Source organism: Leptonychotes weddellii, chromosome 5 (genome assembly GCF_054177405.1).
Source record: "Leptonychotes weddellii isolate Sample4059 chromosome 5, ASM5417740v2, whole genome shotgun sequence".
Taxonomy (NCBI): domain Eukaryota; kingdom Metazoa; phylum Chordata; class Mammalia; order Carnivora; family Phocidae; genus Leptonychotes; species Leptonychotes weddellii.
In genome coordinates this window covers 55,666,992-55,687,541 of record NC_138373.1, presented here as the reverse complement: position 1 = coordinate 55,687,541, position 20,550 = coordinate 55,666,992, and the positions used below count along the sequence as shown (strand labels likewise).

The window sequence follows — 20,550 nt, the reverse complement described above, 5'->3', positions numbered from 1 at the left end:
TGCAGGTTGAGAGAAGAGTCAAAGATGAATGCCAGGCTTGCTGTTCTCTGAGATAAGGAACCCTGGCCAAAGTGAGAAGTTCAGATTTGAAGATGTTGAGTTTGAAGAACGTATGAGACATCCAAGTGGGGGTGTCAGATAGGCATGGGGAAATATGAGCCCGAAGCTCTGAAGTTACACACAGGAAGCCAAGTAGAGTGGGCCTACGAAAGAACTCTAAGGAGCTCCCGCATTTCAGGGACAGGCAGAGTTAGAGAGGCCTGCAGTGGAGACTTGAGAAAGAGCAGCGGGAGTCATTGGAGGAGGATCGGGAACTGGGGCATGAGGGCTGTGAGAATCTTTCTAGAAGTGGTTAACAGCATCAAATGCTGCCAGTAGATGGAATGAGCGTCAACAACTGCCCATCAGCTTTATTTATCAGCAGGTGGCTGGTGAGTTGGTAAGAGTAGCTTCAATAGAGGGGTGAAGGCAGAAGGCAGTTTGCAGCGGGTGAAGGTTGGGCAGGAGCAGAGGGGAGGGAGAGCGTCTCTAAATGTAGAGCGCTGAAGGGAAGCAGGGAGGATGGAAGCTGGAGGGGGGTTGAATTCAGGATGGTTTTTGGTTTTGTTGTTTTAAGGAGGGTGCTTAAGGCATATTTAACTGTGAGATGGAGGACCTGCTAGACAGGAAATGTGAATTATATAAAAAGAAGAAGGGATAAAATAGATAGCAGAAGCTTAATTTCTCTTGGGAGTTCCTTATTCCTTTGACTAAAATTGTGTAGAGTCTTTCTCTGAAGAACTCACAAGAACTCTGCAGTTTTCGTACATTATACATTATAGATATTATACATTATATTATGTTACAGTTATACAACTGGAAGGAAACAAGGGGAAGAGAGCAGGAGGGGTTCTCCTGGCAGGAAGGGCAGGGGAGAGGTTAGGGACCTGTGAGTGGGGGAGGGGCAAAGCCCTGGGCTTACTCCACGCTGAGAGCTGTGAATGGATTTCAATTCAGAAACCCTCAGTGTTGGAAAGGTTCTTAGACATTAACACACATATATATATATATATACACACACACACACTACGTTTTCCTTATCCATTCGTCAGTTGATGGACACTTAGGCTGCTTCCATATCTTGGCTACTGTAAATAATGCCACAATAAATATAGGGGTGCATGTATCTTTTCAAATTAGGGTTTTCATTTTCTTTGGGTAAACACCTAGTAGTGGAATTATTGGATCATATGGTATTTCTCTTTTTAATTTTTTGAGGAACCTCCATACTGATTTTCACAATGGCTGCACCAGTTTGCATTCCCACCAATAGTGAATGAGGGTTCCTTTTTCTCCATATCCTCACCAACACTTGTTCTCTTTATCATTTTGATTTTAGCCATTCTAACTGGTGTAAGGTGATATCTCATTGTGGTTTTGACTTGCATTTCCGTGATGATCAGTGATGTTGAGCATCTTTTCATGTGTCTGTTGGCCATCTGGATGTCTTCTTTGAAAAAACGTCTATTCAGATCCTCTGTCCATTTTTAATTGGATTATTTGATTTTTTTTTTTTGGTATTGAATTGTATCTTTATATATTTTGGATACCAACCCCTTATCAGATATGTCATTTGCAAATATCTTCTCCCATTCAGTAGGTTGTCTTTTTGTTTTGTTGATGGTTTCCTTTGCTGTGCAAAAGCTTTTTTATTTTGATGTAGTCCCAATAGTTTATTTTGCTTTTGTTTCTTTGTCTTAGGAGAAATATCTAGAAAAATGGTGCTATGACCAATGTCAGAGAATTACTGCCTGTGTTCTCTTCTAGGATTTTTATGGTTTCAGGTCTCGCATTTAGGTCTTTAATCCATTTTGAGTTTTGATATACATCTTTAGAGTTCTCTTTCTCTCCATATACATAATTTAATATCTCTTGAATGTAATGAATATTATATTATAAATACAAATTATACGTATATTACAGTTTTTTCTGAACCTTTTGAGAATTCCTTGCAGACATCATGCCCCTTAAGACTTCAATATGCGTTTCCTAAGAACAAGGATATTCACTTACATAATCACAGTACAGTGATCAAAATCAGATCTGACAGTGACACAGGACTATTATTTAATTGATATAACTTATTCAAATTTCATCAATTGTCCCAATAATATTCTTTAGAGCTATTTTTTTTTCCCAGTCCAGGATCACACATTACACTCAGTTGTCATGTCTCTTTAGCTTCCTTTCATCTGGAACATTTCCTCATCCTTCGTCTTTCATGACTGATATTTTTGAAGAGTGTATTTATTTTGTAGAAGATTTCTTAATTTGCGTTTGTCTCATATTTCCTCATGGTTAGATTCAGGCAATGCATTTTAGGCAGGAATTCCAGGGAGGTGATCCTTGTCTTTCTCAGCCATACCTCTTCAAGACGATTATTATATGATTAGGTATGTCAACTTTGACCATTTGGTTAGGGTAGTGTCTGCCAGGTTTCTCCCCTGTAAAATGACTGTTCTCTACTTTGAGGTTTATCTTATAGGCGATGCTTTGATACTATATAAATATTCTGTTCCTCCTGAAACATTCACTCACTAGTTTAGCATCCATTGAAGATTCTGGCCTGAATTATGATGATGATGGTTGCAAAATATGATGTTCTAACTCTATCATTTCTTCTCTATTTATTCGTTCCTGTTACTCTACTACTATAAGGAAGATCTCTCCGCCTCCGTGTGTGTGTGATATATTTACCGTCAGTATGGACTCACAGGTGCTTTTAGAAATTAATTCTCTCTAGCACTCTCTCCCACTCTCTCCCCATCTTTCCATCTCTTACTCCTCCCTTCAGGGTTTCCTTTAAATTATCTAAATCGCTGTAAAACCTTAGAGAAAACAAATCTGAGCAAGATACGTGATACCTGGTGGGCAGAGGACCAGAAGAGTCGCTGGCCTTCCTATATCCCATGTAACACGAGATCTCTGTTAGGTATTTTGATTAATACTTGTATACCACAAAATGAACACTTATGTTTTTGTATAAATTTTAGTTTTTTAGTTTAACATATCTCTTAGCTTTACAAATTACAGTCAGATAACATTTCCTTTTGCTTGTTAAGTACCACACTTCATCATTCAATTGATTTAAACAATTGAAAGTATAAATAATCTGGGGTCATTATACTCTCTTATTAAATTAGCTGAATTGTGGCCAGTGTGTGAAAGCTGTTAGGGAAGCTAATTAACTCTTTCAGGCCCTTGGGGAGCTGTTGAGTGCACTGTAATAGGATAGACTTCACAGAGACCCTGAATCAATTATTATTGAGCAGGACTGGGGTAAGCCCTTTGAGAGTCATATTTCCTATGGGTTAGACACAGAGAACTCATTGGTGCTAGAGGTGTATGTGCTTCATTATGTCCTATATCAGGAAGGATTATAAAATAAGAATAGCTGACCCTTAGTGAGTGTTTATTATGTGCCAGGCAGACTCCTAAGCAGTTTATACAATTGATCTAATTAATTCACTCATTAGAGACACAGAAAAGTATATCCCCTCACATTTACCTGGTGCTGACACAGTTTGTGAAGAGTTTCTATGTACATAATAGTCGTAAGCAGTATGGTGAGTTCACCTTTCTGTGTTTGATTTATAACCCTGGTCGAGGGGCAGCATGTCTGCGCCCACCTAGCTGGGAAGTGAAGAATTGGGGCTTGAACTCAGAAGAGAACTCCTGGTGCTTACCAGTCCAACAGGGCCCTTTGTCTTCTCTCCCCCAATTTTTTAATTGTGGTCAAATACACATAAAATTTAGCATCTTAACCATTTTTAAGTATACAGGACAGTGACATGAAGGACACTTGTGTTCTTGGGCAGCCACCATCACTATCCATCTCCAAAACTCTTTTCATCTTGCAAAACGGAAACTCTATATCCATTCAACAAAAACTCCCATGGCTCTCTCTCCCCTCCCCACCCTCAACCACTATTCTACTTTGTGTCTCTATGAATTCGACCACTCTAGGCACCTGACTCTTTTGTCTCCTTGTGATTGAGTTATTTCACTTTGCATAATGTCCTCAGGGTTCATCCATGTTGAAGCAAATGTCATCAGTTCCTTCCTTTCTAGGGTTGAATAATATTTCATTGTATGTATACACCACTTGGGTTGCTTCTACATTTTAGCTATTGTGAATAGTGCTGCTCTGGCCATGGGTGTGCAAGTATCTCTTTGAGCTTTGCTTTTTAGTCTTCTGGGTATATACTCAGAAGTGGAATTGACAGGTAACATGGTAATTCTATTTTTAATTTTTTGAGGAATTAACATACTATTTTCCGTAGTGGCTGCACTATTTGACATTTCCACTAACAGTGCCCAAGCGTTCCAATTTCTCCAGGTACTTGCCAACATTTGCTACTTCCTGGGTTTTTTTTTTTAAATAGTTTCCCTCCTAATGGGTGTGAGGTGGTATTTCATTGTGGTTTTGGTTTGCATCTCTCTAATGATTAGTGATGTTGAGCACATTTTCATGTGCTTATTAGCCATTTGTACATCTTTTTTGGAGAAATGTCTATCCAAGTCCTTTGCCCATCTTAAAAAATAATTTTGCCTGGGGCGCCTGGGTGGCTCAGTCGTTAAGCGTCTGCCTTCGGCTCAGGTCATGATCCCAGCGTCCTGGGATCGAGCCCCACATCGGGCTCCTTGCTCGGCGGGAAGCCTGCTTCTCCCTCTCCCACTCCACCTGCTTGTGTTCCCTCTCTCGCTGTGTCTCTCTCTGTCAAACAAATAAAATCTTAAAAAAAAAAAATAATAATAATTTTGCCTGTTTATTTTTTTTTGAAGATACGTATTTCTGGTTTTAATTTGGTCTAATTGACGAATAAAAATTGTATATATTTAAGGTGTACAATATGATGCCATGAGATACATATACATATACTGTGTACCACAATCAAGCTAATTAATATATCTATCACCTCACACAGTTACCATTGGTGAGGGGTGGAGGGTGTGGTGAGACCTCTTAAGATCTACTCTCTTAGCCTACTTCAACTATACAAAACAATATTATTATTTAAGTCATCATGCTGTACATTAGATCCCTAGAACTTATTCATCTTATAACTGAAGTTTGTACTCTTTGAGCAATATTTCCCCATATCTCCCACCCAGTAGTTCCTGGCAATCACCATTCTCCTCTCTGCTTCTATGAATTTGACTTTTTTCAATTCTATATATAAGTGAAATCATATAGCATTTGTCTTTCTGTTTCTGACTTATTTTGCTTAGCATAATATCTGTCAGGTTCATCCATGTGGTCACAGATTCCCTTCTTTTTATGGCTGAATAATATTCCAGTGTGTGTGTGTGTGTGTGTGTGTGTGTGTGTGTGTGTGTATCATGCTTCTTTATCCATTCATTCGTTAATTGACTCTCAGATTGTTTCCTAATCTTGCCTATTGGGAATAATGTTGCAGTGAAGATGGGAGTACAGATATCTCTTTGCAATACTGATTTCATTTCCTTTGGATTTACCAAGGAGTGGGATTCAGGAATCATATAGGAGTTCTATTTTTAATTTTTGAGGAGCCTCCATACTCTTTTCCACAGTGGCTGCACCAGTTTACCTTCCCACCAACCATGTACAAGGGTTTTCTTTTCTCCACACCCAAACCAACATGTATTATTTCATGTCTTTTTGATGAGAGCCACCCTAACAGGTACGTAGTGATATCTCACTGTGGTTTTGCTTTGCATTCCTCTGATGGTTAGTGATGCTGAACACCTTTTCATATGCCTATTAGTTATTTGTATGTCTTCTTTGGAAAAATATCTATTCAAGTCCTTTGCCCATTTTTTAATCAGGTTATTTGGGTTTAGTTATTGAGTTGTAAGAGTTCTTTATATAATTTGGATATTAATCCTTTATCAGATATATGGTTTATAAATATTTTCTCCCATTCCATACAGTGCCTTTTCATTTTGTTGATTGTTTATTTGCTGTGCAGAAGTTTTTTAGTTTGATGTAGTCCCACTTATTTATTTTTGCTTTTGTTGCCTTTGCTTTTGGTATTAAATCCAAAAAAATTATAGGCAAGACCGATGTCAAGGAGCTTACCACTTATGTTTTCTTCTAGGAGTTTTATGGTTTCAGGTTTTACGATCAAGTCACTAATCTGTTTTGTGTTAATTTTTGTGCTTGGTGTAAGATGGTGCTCCAGTTTCGTTTTTTTTTGCATGTGGCTGTCCAGTTTTCCCAGCACCATTTATTGAAGAGCCTATCCTTTCCCCATTGCATATTTTTGACACTTTTGTCAAAGATTATTCGACTGCACACACATGGGTTTATTTCTGGGCTCTCTATTCTGTTTCGTTGGTCTATGTGTCTATTTGTATGCCAGAACCATACAGTTTTGATTACAATATCTTTGCAAAACAGTTTGAAATCAGGAAGTGTGATGCCTCTAGATTTGTTCTTCTTTCTCAAGATTGCTTTGGCTATTTGAGCTCTTTTGTGGTTCCATATAAATTTTTTCTATTTGGATAGTTTTTTCTATTTCTGTGAAAAATGCCATTTGAATTTTGATAGGGATTGCATTGAATAGTAGATGATTTGGGGTAGTATGGCCATTTTAACAATATTAATTCTTCCAATCCATGAACACAGGACATCTTTCCATTTATTTGTGTCTTCTTCCATCAATATCTTATCGTTTTTAGTGTACAGATATTTTATCTCCTTGGTTAAATTTATTTCTAAGTATTTGATTCTTTTTCACACTACTATAAATGGGATTGATTTTTTATGTTAATTTCATATCCTGCAACTTTATTGAATTTGTTTATTAGCTCTAACAGGTTTATTTTGTAGAGTCTTTAGGGCTTTCTATATATAAGATCATGTCATCTGCAACAGAGACAATTTAACTTCTTACTTTCCAATTTGGATGTCTTTTTTTTTTTTCCTCTTTCTTGTGTAATTTCTCTGGCTAGGACTTCCAGTACTATGTTGAATAGAAGTAGTAAGAGTGGGCACGCTTGCATTCTTCCTAATCTTAGAGGAAAATCTTTCAGCTTTTAATCATTGAGTATAATGTTACTTATGGGATTGTCATATATGGCCTTCATTATGTTGAGGTAGTTTCCCTCTAACCCCAGTCTGTTGAGAATTTTTTATCATGAAAGAATGTTGAATTTTGTTAAATGTTTTTTCTGTATGTATTGAGATGATCATATGATTTCTGTCCTTCATTCTTTAATGTAGTGCATCAAATTGATTGATTTGCAGATGTTGAACCATCCTTGCATCTCAGGGATAAATCCCACTTGATTATTGTGTATTATCCTTTTAATATATTGCTGAATTTGGTTTGCTAGTCTTTCGTGAGAATTTTTGCATCTATGTTCTTCAGAGATATTGGCCTGTAATTTCCTTTTCTTGTAGTGGCCTTATCTGGCTTTGGTATGAGGGTATTGCTGGTCTCATAAAATGAGTTTGGAAACGTTTCCTCCTCTTCAATTTTTTAGGAGACTTTGGGAAAGATTAGCATTAATCCTTTAAATGTTTGGTAGAATTTATTTATGAAGCCATCTGATCCTGTCTTTGTTGGAGGTTGTTGCTTACCGCTTTCATCTCTTCACTCATTATTGGTCCCTTCAGAAATTCTATTTCTTCATGATTCAGTCTCAGTAGGTTGTATGTTTCTACAAATTTATTCACTTTTTCTACATTACCCAATTTGTTGGCATAATATTTTTAAGTAATCTCTTATGACCTTATGTATTTATATGGTATGAGTTACAATGTTTCCTTTTTCCTTTTTAATTTTATTTATTTGAGTTTTCCCTTTTGTTTCTTGGTTAGTCCAACTAAAGTTTTGTCAATTTCGTTTATATTTTTCAAAAGCCAGATGTTAATTTTGTTGATCTTTTCTATTTTCTCCATTTATTTCTGCTCTAATCTTTATTCTTTCCTTCCTTCTGCTAACTTTGGGCTTAGTTTGTTCTTTCTTTTCTAGTTCCTTGAGATGTAAAATTAGATATTTTGAGACTCTGCTTTTTTGGTAATATAGCCATTTATCACTATAAACTTTCCTCTTAGAACTGCTTTGCTGCATCTTGTAAGTTCTGTTATGCTGTATTTTCATTTTTATTTGTCTAAAGATACTTTTTATTTTTTTATTTCTTCTTTGCCCTATTGGCTGTTCAGGAGTGTGTTTCTCAGTTTCTATATATTTATGATTTTTCCAATTTTCCTCCTTTTAACTGATTTCTATTTTAATACCACTGTGTTTGTAAAAGACACTTGATATGATTTCAGTCTTCTTAAATTTGTTAAAAAATTTTTTGTGATCTAGCATATGATCTATTCTGGAGAATGTACATGTGCACTTGAGAAGAAGGTGTATTTGCTGCTGTTGGATGGAATGTTCTATCTGTGCCTCTTAGGTCCATTTTGCCATCTTTGATTTGGGTGGTTTGTTTTTGTTGTTGAATTTAAGGAGTGCTTCATATATTTGGGATGTTAGTCCTTTATCAGATTTTGCAAAAATTTATAAATACTTTGTTCCATTCTGTGGGACACTTTTTACTCTGTTGATAGTGTCTTTTAATGCACAAGAGTTTTTCATTTGTATGAAGTCCAGTTTGCCTATTTTTCCTTTTGTTGCTTGTGTTTTTGGCATTATGTCCATGAAAATATCCATTGCCAAATCCAATGTCATGAAGCTTTTGTCCTCCGTTTTCTTCTAAGAGTTTTATAGTTTTAGCTCTTACATTCAGGCCTTAACCCATTTTGGGTTAATTTTTTATATGGTGTTAGGTAAGGGATAGCCTGTTCTTTTTATAAAAAACAAACATAATATTCTCTTCTTATTTTCTTACAATTATAATATTATTTTCTTATAATATTCTTTCCAGAAGCAGCACATACTCATTGTTGAAAAACAGGAAAATAGGAGGACCTAGACATAATCTCTCATAATTCTTTGGTGCATATATTTCCAAATACATTATATATATATTTAAACATAAGACCTACTGATTAGAAACTTGTTTTTCATATAATAAAATATTATGGGCAACTTTCATGTCATTAGAAATTCTCTAATACAATCCTTAATTACTATTTAATAACCTATTATTTAGAATTTATATTACTTAAGTCTGTTGTTAGACATTTAAGCTATTTTAAATTTTTATTATTTAAAAAATTGCTAATATAAATATCAGTGTGGCTAAATATTTGCACACATACATATATTATTTTCTTAGGATAAATTCCTAAAAATAGAATTTCTGAGCCCCAGACTATGTCTGTACTAAGAGTTAGGATACTTGCTGGCATGTTGCCCTTCAGAAAAGAACCAGCCAATTTACACTTCCCCTAAGCAGTATACAGGGGTGACTGCTCACCACATTCTTACTAATCCTAGGAACTAAAACCTTAAGTGACCTGTGTCAATTTGATGAGTAGAAACATTTTTTAATTATTTATATTTTCAATTGCATTTTCAATTATTAGCAAAGTTGAGCATTTTATGCTTATCAGTCATTCATAGTTGAAAAAGAACACAAAGCCCTTTTTGTCACGTATGTTGTAAATGTTTTCCAAAATGTATCATTTGCTTTTAATTTTATTTATGGTATTTATAAAAATATTCTGTTTTTTGGTAGTCAGAGCTTATCATCAATTATCCATTTTCTACTTCTGGTGTCTTTTCTAGAAAGTCATCCCCAGGGGCGCCTGGGTGGCTCAGTTGTTAAGCGTCTGCCTTCGGCTCAGGTCATGGTCTCAGGGTCCTGGGATCGAGCCCCGCATCGGGCTCCCTGCTCTGCGGGAAGCCTGCTTCTCCCTCTCCCTCTCCCCCTCCCCCTGCTTGTGTTCCCTCTCTCGCTGTGTCTCTCTCTGTCAAATAAATAAATAAAATCTTTAAAAAAAAAAAAAGAAAAAGAAAGTCATCCCCATTCTTAGTACATGGTAATATTCCACTTTCTCCTTAGAACCTTTATATTGTTATTTTAATAGTTGCTCTAACTGAAATTTATTTTGATCTGTGGTGTTTGAGAGATATGTAATTATTTTTTTTTATCCACTTAGTTTTTGCCAAATGTTGATGTGAGATCAAACAAAATGCTTTAATCACTTTCCAGTCTTCTATTTTTATTCCACTGATTTGCTTATTTGAGCTCAATCACCATACTTTTTAATCACTACAGTGATATAATATGTTCTACACTCTAGTAGAGAAAAATATGTCCCCTGCCCTCTTTTTAACTGAATATTCTTAATTAGTTTTTTCATCCAGTTGTACTTTAGAATTATTTTCTCAGATTCCCATTCCCCTAAAACTCCCAGTGGGGAGACTGTTGGAATTGTGTTACTTTTAGAGAGCAATTGTGTGTATTTGCAATGTTGAGTTTTCTCATCAAAGAACATGTGTATCTCCATTTATTCAAATCTTTTTCGCATCCTTTGGTAAAGATCTGTGTTTTTCTTCTTATTTGTTATTTGTTTACTCATTTATAGTTTCAGATACTAATTATTATTTTATCTCCTTTCCATTCTTTGTATTCTTGCAACAAATTGTACTCGGTTCCATGTTAATCTGTAATTTCCTCTGTATTATATTTTCAAACATATTCAGGATTTTTATAGCTATATTATAAGATATATTGATAAGCTTTTCTGGGCTACCTTTGACAGATTTTGCTTTTAGAATTAGCTAGTTTCTAGGGCGCCTGGGTGGCTCAGTTGGTTAAGTGACTGCCTTCGGCTCAGGTCATGATCCTAGAGTCCCGGGATCAAGTCCCGCATCGGGCTCCCTGCTCAGCGGGGAGTCTGCTTCTCCCTCTCACCCTCCCCCCTCTCGTGCTCTCTTTCTCTATCTCATTCTCTCTCAAATAAATAAATAAAATCTTTAAAAAAAAAAAGAATTAGCTAGTTTCTAGAAATAAATCCAGCAGCTTCCCGTTGCCTCCTCTATAAGAGTTTAGAGGGCATTATCTGCTAATAGTTGACTTGTTAAAATTCACTATTAAAACATCAGGGCCTGTCATTTTGGGGGGTTGTTTTTGGTAACTTTTTTCCCATTTACTTGTTGATTATTAATTTTTTCAAATTTTCTATATATTCTTGAATCACTTCTTTTTTATTATGTTCATTTAACCACCATATAATACATCCTTAGTTTTTGATGTGGTGTTTAATGATTCATTAGTTGCGTATAACACCCAGTGCTCATCACAGCACGTGCCCTCCTTATTACCCATCACCCGGTTACCCCATCCCCCCACTCCCCTCCCCTCTGAAACCCTCAGTTTATTTCCCGGGGTCCATAGTCTCTCATGGTTTGTCTCCCTCTGATTTCTTCCTCTTCAGTTTTCCCTCCCTTCCCCTGTGGTCCTCTGTGCTATTCCTTATGTTCTACATTGAATCATTTCTTTTAATTTCCATTTTAGTAGGGAAAAATTATCTGTTTCTTCAAAAATTTTAAGATTAGCACAAAGCTCTATATAGAAATTTTTATAATACTAAAATATCTTTTTCCATAACTCCTTTCTTATTTCAAATGTTACATTTTCTCTCTTTACTTAACTAATCAGATACTTGTTTATTCACTGATCTTTTCAATATACCAGCTTTTGAATTTAGTAATTCAGTCTACCATATAAAGTTTCTAATTCATTGAAAAATCCATTCATTCTCTCTGCCTACATTGTTTGTTTTCATTTTCCTAGCTTCTTGGATTAAATATTTAGCTATTTTCATTCTCTGTTATTTAATTTCAAAAGCATGCCAGGCTATTCATTTTTCTCTGAGAATGATTTAGGATGCTTCTCATATTTTTACATGTAGTCTTCCCATGTCATTAATTTTTAATGTTCTGTAATTGCAGTTTTGATTTCCTCCCTGACTCAAAAGTTATTTAGAATAGCCAAGTATGCTTTCTTACATGGTGAATTGAACTTCTTATCATAATCCTCTTTTCTCTACCAGTATGTTCAAGAAAGAGGAGTGGCAGCTTGGGGAAGTTGAGGCAGTGATGAGAAATGACCAGCACACCTTCTTGCTTGTATACACTTTCTTTTGTCACATACTCCCCTGTGAGCTCTAATGAGAGCACCCAATGGCAGCAATCCGGAGGTTTCGTGTGAAAACAAAAGTAGCTCCTAACCACATCATGGTTGGCATCCTTGGTTGCACATCACTTGGATTGTTGTATAGTGAGTGAGAGTGTGTGTATGTGTCTGTGTGAAATAAATGCTTTTGGAGAAAGTAAATTTTTTTAAAAAATTACTAGAATTAGATACAAAAATCACCCAAACTGTCCTGCTCCCCTATCCTGGCTGTAATGCTAAGTGATCCCATTATGCCCATTGGAAAACAAATCTTAAAAGGGAAAAATATGGTTATCTGTTAGAGTTAAAATTCTTTTTCTGAATCAAACTACACATTAAAGGGACCGAGGAAGCTCACTGTTTCTAATTATGATAAAAATTTTTAGCAGAGGGTTTGGTTTCGTAATACTACTACTTCCTGAATGGTCTGTTTGGACTTCTGTTTGCTAGTCTATCTTCCGGGCATGTCCCAGAATAGGTTACCCACACCGGCAGCAGCCATGTGGAGACACATGGAGCCCTTTTCCCAGGAGATTTCTCTCGTAAGTTTCCCCTCTGCTCCACAATTCCTGCAACAATGGTTTCCCCAGTCAGTCCGTGAAATTTTCAAGTCACCACACAGTCTGAGCAATTTGAAAATTGGCTTGGGTCCATGAGTTCCCTTTATCATCCCAATATCACAATCTATGTTAAAGAAACGGTTTCACTCAGCACCGACTACTTAAAAAACAAAACCAAAAAAACTGGCAGATTTTGGTTACTCCTCTAGCATTTGGATACTACGCTAGAAGGAACAGTATCATCAAGGGATGATGGAGCAATGTATTTTAGTAGGAAGTGATAAGTTTTTATTTTACTAAACAGGGCTAATAGCCAATAGAATCGGGATCAAGGAGCTCCTCACTTTGAAGGGTTTCCAAAAAACCCTAGTGTTAATTTTACATATATCATTGCAGCTCTAGAATGCAACCTTTCAGATAGGCAGGTGTTTTGTTTGAACCCCATAAATGCTTTGGAAGACATCTCTTGTGCGGTGCTAAGAACCTGCCTTCTGGTATCAGACAGCTCTGGGTTTGCCGTCAGCCTCCTACTAGCTGTGTGACATCTGGCGAGTCACTCATCGCTAGAACCGCAGCTGGTAGTGACCATAGTCAGACTACCTCATATGTACTCGTATGTAAACGCATAGGTAGAGTTTTATACTCAGTGCTTTATAGTGTCTTCCATTTATTATCTCATTTAATCCTCATGGAAACCTCGTGAGGGAAGTACTGTTGTCATCACTTTAGGAATGAGCAAAAGGAAGAACTGAATTCTTCAAGGACACGCAATGAGCACAGGACCTGGGGCAAGAACCTGAAGATTCTGTCTCCATGTTCCGAGTTCTAGCCCCATTCACCTGCCTCCCTGAGCCTCAGTTTCCTTGTCTGCAAGGTCAGAACAATAGTAAGCCTTGTAGAGTTGGCAGGAGGCTCAGAGATCGTGGAGTGCTTCTGAAGCTGGCGATTCATTATCACTGCCAGCACTGTTGCTCTTAGCAATGATTGTCATGTCAATCAGTTTCTAACAGGAAGGAGTCACACATCCAGTCTTCCTTGCACACCTATCTCTGCGAACAGAGACAAGCTCTACTCACTTAAGAAAAGCTGGTAGATTTCCTACAGTTTCATCAGGGCCAATGAGCAGGGTCACCAGTGACTCAGGCACCTGCTTTGTGACCATTTGGATGCCTGCCTAGAGGTATAAACTCTCTAGGAAACATTCTCTTGTTGGTAAGCTCGCTTTCTCCTTCATGAATCTGGGCCCAAAATCCACTGTGTCTTTAGCTTCTTCCCACAAAGAGGAGATTTTCCTGCTGGCAGCTCTAGCTGCCATTGTGGGATTTTGCCCAGGAAATTTTGTGAAGGTATCTGACCCTATAGAATTGTATAAATTTTTAAAGACTGTCGGGGCGCCTGGGTGGCTCAGTCGTCAAGCGTCTGCCTTCGGCTCAGGTCATGATCCCAGGGTCCTGGGATCGAGGCCCGCGTCGGGCTCCCTGCTCCGCGGGAAACCTGCTTCTCCCTCTCCCACTCCCCCTGCTTGTGTTCCTTCTCTCACTGTGTCTCTCTCTGTCAAATAAATAAATAAATAAAGACTGTTGCAAAATCAGGAATCTCAACACAAGGCAGCCACATCCAAAGCAGCAATCTGATTTAACAATCCCCACTTCAATGGCAGCCCTTTCGTAAACACGAACAGCTACCAGAGACCAGCATTAAAAGCATCAGTCACTACTTAATTGTGTCCTTAAAGGCAGGGACGTGTAAACATTAAAGACATACATTTTTTGCTACGGAGATACTTTGAGGCCAGACCTACAGAATGCGACAGCTGCCATCCAAAGTCTCCCTGCACCAAGAGATGTTTGTCTGGAAAATCCAGGCCTGGCCAGACAGCTTCCAGTCCTCAGAGGACCCTGCTGGTTGTCACCCAGATGTTCTCTCATCCCACAGCACATAGACCAACAGGGGATGCAGGATCCATATCTGGAGCTCCTTCTGCTCCCCGCCCTACAGCCATGATGGCTCAAAACCATGGGTCATATGAATGGTACTTGGCTAGTCTGTCACACGATTGTTTAAATGCCTACCAGGCTAAAATTTCCATTTCTAAAGCAGTGTTTCCCAACATGTGCACCCAGATCAGAATTATCTGGGGTGTTTGTTAGAAATGCAGATTCCTGTGCATGTCTTATCTATTTTCCTGTGTGATTATTTGTTTCTCTTGTTAGCATGGAAGCCCTGAAGAGTAGAAACTGGTCTGTTTCCCCCGGTACCCCAGTACCCCCTACAGTGTGTGACACATCGAGAGTAAGCACTCAATACATCTTTGTGGAAGGAATTAATTCCCGGGCCCCATAATCGACCTCCTGAATCAAAATCCCTAAGAGCGGGGCCAAGAAATCTGCATTTTAAAGGCACACACAAGTGATTTTTTTATGCACACTAAATTTTAAGAACCATTGTTCTAAAGTAATTCAGCGAATTCTAAGATAAACAGAAAGACGAAAAGTTTTGTCTCCAGAGGCCCCGATACTATATCATCTGTGAGTTAAACCTCTCTGTTCTGCTCACATACCTAAAGGTTGATAGGCCACCTTCAGGTTCTGGGTCCCTAAGTGGATAAAACAGGTATCTTAGGCAGAGGGCCTAAGAAAGGCTGCAACCTGCCCAGTCAAGAGCCACAACCATCACTTTCTGCCTGAACTGGGTTATTTGACGAGCCCGCCCCAAAACTCCGATCGAGAAATGCAACACACTGTTCATTACTGCTTTCTCAGCATGCTTGAATGACACCTCTGATCCAGGAAAGTCAGATATTATCTGCAAGGATCTATCTTATCGTAAAAGACTCCAGTCTTCCTAAATAGGTTTCCTATCTGTTTGGCCTTTCGAGGAAGCTTAGTGTTTTATTTCTAGTTACAATCAACCTTTTGCCAACATTTGATCTTGGGCAGTCCCTTCGCTTCTCCTGGCCTGCTTCCTCATTTGAAAAATGAGACAATTAGACTAGAAACAGGTCTTCAGCCCCTTCCAATTATAATGTACCCTAATCTGTGACTTCTTGGTGACACCTTACTGCCTCATGCTTAACATCCAGGTATGATTAGACGAGTGAATCACAGCTGTCAAACTTGTCCAACCAAAACTCTCCAAAGGAGAGGAGAGTCTTTTACTCTCCTTTGGTATGTGGAAGACTAGGGAAAATTTGGGATTTGCAAACTGTTTCTGAGAATTCTCTCTCAGTTTCCATGTTTACCTAGAAAAATACAATGGCAACTTTAATGTGCTGAAAACTATGTAAAAGACAACTATGATACCCAAATTTCTTCTGAATCTGCACAAATTTTTGTTTCTATCAGTGCTGAAGCAAGATGTTTGAGCATAGCCTGATCTAGAGAGATGGAAAATCACTGCTTCGTGGGATGCCCCCCCCCACCCCAGCTGAGCTGTGAAGTGTAGGGAGAGATGTAGGGAGTGAGCTCCTTGTCCCCGCCTCACCCCCTGCTTTCCGTTCCTTCTGTCCCTCCTTCAGAAGCCCCATCTCACCCAAGTTCCCCAGAGGTGGGGGCTCTGACCCGGAATTGTACCCTCAGCACCAAATGTACGTTCACTGTCTTTTGTTCCAACCCAGCCTGACTAATCACTGGTAACTTGTCTATGATTGTTGCCAGATAATTGCATTTTAACTGCCTTCCTTTGGAAAACAGCTTCACATAAATTAGTGGTTCTTAAGGCGTTCAGGCCTAATGTCTGCTTTTTATGCCAACTAGTTTGCACTGCTTCCTTTATGAGCCTGAGATGAAAATCGCAGAAAATAAAACTTAACTACATAATGCCCAAATTATTTTTTATAAAATGGGTGTTAGGAAAGTAACTTATAATAAAATAACATATTTCAGTATGTAAAGCTTAGAAGATGTAATGAAGTGCCTAAAGTCACAGGGACAGCCAGGAATGGATTATCGACCTAGCAACAAATACCAACCCCCCCAACTCACTGCTCCCTAAACGCCAATAGGGTTTCCCAGCCATTTATTGTGACAACCTCCTGCCCATAATTTATTTTTCCAAATTGCCTTTTAAAAACCTAGATTGATGACCCCGATGTGAAAAGTTAAGCCAGTTTATCAACCTCAAGAGAGCTATTTTGGCTTAAAGAATTTTTTACTACTTCTGGCACCATGCAACTACTCTGTCCTTTCCCTATTTTTTCCCCCAAAGTCTTGGGAGAAGGATGTCATAATACATAACAATCTCAACAATACAAGTTAACATTTATGAAATGCTTCCCACATGCCGAGCACTTTTTAAATAATTTTGCATTTATTAACTCATTTAAACCTCATAACTCCATAAGTAATATTACTATCACTCTGTTCCAGGGACAGTAATGGGAGGCACAGAGAAATCAAGTCACTTGACTAAGATGACACATCTAGCTACATCCAGCTTCTTGTCGAAATCAACTCCTTTGATTATTATAATAATGCGGTTTTGTAATTAGCAAAGCACTATCTGTGTTTTTATTTTAGGAAAGAAACATTTCAGGAAGGAAAGAAAGGATGTTTCTTTTTCCAAAGTCCATGTATCTAAATATTTGAAATTTGAGCCCATGTTTTCCTGGCCAGCTTTATGCTTTTAGCACTTAGAATGTAATTAGGTATTTTTTTATTTAATATTTTCATTCAATTGTTTCAGAATGGATTTCTCTTCTTGGCATGTCATCTATATGTGAAATTGCAGCTCCCTTCATTTGAAGATTGGGAACACAAATCTCTTTTCTGCACTCACTTTTCATTGCCAAGTGGCTCACGCCAAAGCAGGCTTGTTTTAACCGAGTTAAGAGGATGACCCAAAAAGTGGGTTCTGTGCGGCATGGAGTGACATGTGGCTGTTCTAACAGCACAGTGTGCTCAGGAGTCTCCTCAATGTGTCAGAAATTATATCCTGCATCCTTCAGGGAGGAACTGCATTTCTTCCTGGAAACAGGCATCGAGTTGTTTTAACTGATCATGATTATCCACTGTGTAGGGTTGAACTTTTACCCTGATATGGCTGCTTGTAAAGACAACAAAGTAAACTATTTGAAGCAAACCTATAATGTGTGTATTTTTCCTTTCAGGGGGAAAATGATCCCATCTGATCTTGAAAGAAGGATCCTTGAAGCCAAACAAAAAGTAAGGTTTTGTAGGGAGCTTTATTCAACCCATAACAAGCGAAGGGTACATATTTCTGTTTCCATCCAGTGGAGAACACACTTTAGTTTTGGTTTTTTTGTTTGTTTGGGGGGCATAGGGAAAGGGAGAGGGAGAATCCCAAGCAAGCTCCACGCCCAGTGCAGAGCCCAACACAGGGCTTGATCTCACAACCCTGAGATCATGATCTGAACCACAATCAAGAGTCAGACACTTAGCCACCCAGGTGCCGCCACCTTGGTTTTGTTTTGAAAAGAAGACCCAGTTCTCAACCTCCCAGCTTTACTGAGAATATGGGATTTTTGCATCCAGTCATTATTTATTTCTCTGAGTTGTAGCCTCTGCTTTGGAAAGATCTAAATTGCTGTTTAAATAATACACCCTGTGATAATATACACGGTGATGTTGGAGGAATTTCTAAAGCTTTACTATGTGCTGAGACTTGGCATGAAACAGACATACAGTTGAAAGATCATTTTCACAAATGGAAAATATCACAACACCAATGCAGCATGAGTTACTGTGGTGTGGTTACTTGAAAGGGGCCAATTTTTCCCACCTAGGAATATGGTTATGATTGGCTCTCCAAGCATCTTCTTCTTTGGCATGCAATTTAGAAGTCTTAGAAGCAGCAAGTTCTGGAGACCAGCAGCAGATTCCCACAAAGCTCTAGAAAGTCATTTCTAACCCCGCAAACCAGAGAGCTGGTTTGTAGAACTCCCTTAGTGTAACTTTTAGTGGATAGGACCCACGGTTCCTAGTTCAACGAGAAGAACGGGTGCGTTTTATTATTATCAATTTAGGAAAACATTATTTCTTTTCATCTGCCTTTTATATTTTTCTGCAAAGTGGCAGCAGGAGGTTCCCCTTGTTCCTGTGCTCCAACTACTTCTAGTAGCATAAACCACAAGATTAAACCTTTGCTGCCACCTAAAGACGGACTCTGACAGCCTGTCACATCATGGCTCTGTTCATTCTGTTTGAGGCATTCTTCTTTCTACCTTCCAGCAATTTTCATTTAGCCAGGGCCAGACAGACTGAGGACTACTTAGACAGATAACGGTCACGGCTTATTGTCTAATCCCACATGAACCCTTCCCTCTAAGACACCAAATAAATGATCTCCGGATTTTCTAAATAGGAATAATGGGCCGGTTGTATTTCCTTCTTTGTTCTTTTGCCTGCTCAATCTAGGGGACTGTTATGTAAAAGGAAGACTGGAAAGTGAGCAAAAAGGAAGACTAGAAAGTGAACAAAGTGGGGTAGAATGTCTACCTGGAATGTATAAACAGCTTGGGGGCACCATAAAACTTCCTCACCTCTGGGTGCAGTGTGGCCTCTCCTGAGAACCAAGCGTCTGTTCTCCTAAGGCAAATGGCAGGTCCAACAGAATGTCCTGGAGAACTCAGATCCTGGAGAGTGAATACCTTCCCAGGCTCCAAGGGGTCAACACTCCCTTTGATGGTTCCAAAACTGGAGAAGTGTATGACAGAGGGAGAATATCCACTGTTTTTATCAGCTCAAAAAAAAAAAAAATCTGTGACGCCCTGTTTGACATTATCTGGGGCTTTCTCGTTTGTGTAGGGATTTGTTCCTTTCCTTGTGAGCGCCACAGCTGGGACCACCGTGTATGGAGCATTTGACCCCCTCTTGGCAGTTGCTGACATTTGCAAAAAGTACAAGATCTGGATGCATGTGGATGTGAGTATCCCATAGGGACGGCCACTAAAATATCCTTGCACATTTATTCATTTGGGGCTCATGGAATGAAATGTTCTCTCTCCCTCTCTCTTTTTTTTTCCTTTGGGAGCCTATTTTCGGAATGGGGAGATTTAAGCTTTTGAAGAGTGCAGAGACAAAGTAGCCCACAACTCACCCAGTACCCAACATTGACTGGAGGAAGTCAGAGGCTGACCTGCCTTAATGTCCCCAGCATGATAATATTCAAATTATTTCTATGACCAGTACCCAAGCTGAGCACTTAGCTCTTGATTCATCAGCCTATAACGTCCTTGGAGGAATGTAGCCTACACACATGCAGGTTGTACTTCCCTAGGAGAATGATGAAAAAGGCAAAAAAGAGTTACATTTACATAGGAAACCCAGAGGATAAAAAAACAAACAAACAAAAAAACACAGAAAAACAAAACCCTCAAGCTCAAGTCAGGTATTTGTATATTTGGAGAGGAAAGCACACTCGGCAGCTTGCTAGGAAGTATGGGCCACCAAATTTCCAATTTCTTAGCTGGGCCAGCTAAGAAGATAAATTATAGTTCAAATGTTTTTGACTCCAGACCTAGTCACACTAAAATGAAGATGTGCCCACCAAAACATTTTCAAATGGAAAAAAAAAAAAAAGTCAAGATTTAGAAGGACAAAGTGAAGAAATTTAAGCATAGGCCAGTATTACTCAAAGTGCTGTTCAAAGATCAGCTGTTATCTACAAACTGTTCGTTACTAATCCACTATTACTAAGGGTGAACCAGGTAGATTTCCATGATCCCAGTGTTACCCTGCATAGTGGTTACCAGTCTTCTTTTCCTTCCCTGATTCACAGTGTGAGTTGTTCATTAGGCTACCAGAGACCCCATCTGTTTTACAAATGAAGACACTAAGTTGAACAATTCAAGTACCATCATGACCTGGGTCTCGGAACTGGAGAGCCTATTAAAGCTTGTTAGCTGAAACCGGAAGAGGATTATCCTGAC

The 20,550-nt window shown here is 38.5% G+C and overlaps 1 protein-coding gene across 2 annotated transcripts in view; it reads left to right on the top strand.

Annotated features, from left to right (window-relative positions):
* The window catches only part of GAD2 (glutamate decarboxylase 2), an 81,656-nt gene that overhangs the window by 30,286 nt on the left and 30,820 nt on the right, over positions 1-20,550 (top strand). For both annotated transcript variants that reach the window (XM_081820756.1, XM_081820755.1), the window contains 2 exons: positions 17,770-17,824; positions 19,427-19,543. In XM_081820756.1, coding sequence (XP_081676882.1) covers positions 17,770-17,824; positions 19,427-19,543 — 172 coding nt within the window. The remainder of the gene's footprint in view (positions 1-17,769; positions 17,825-19,426; positions 19,544-20,550) is intronic.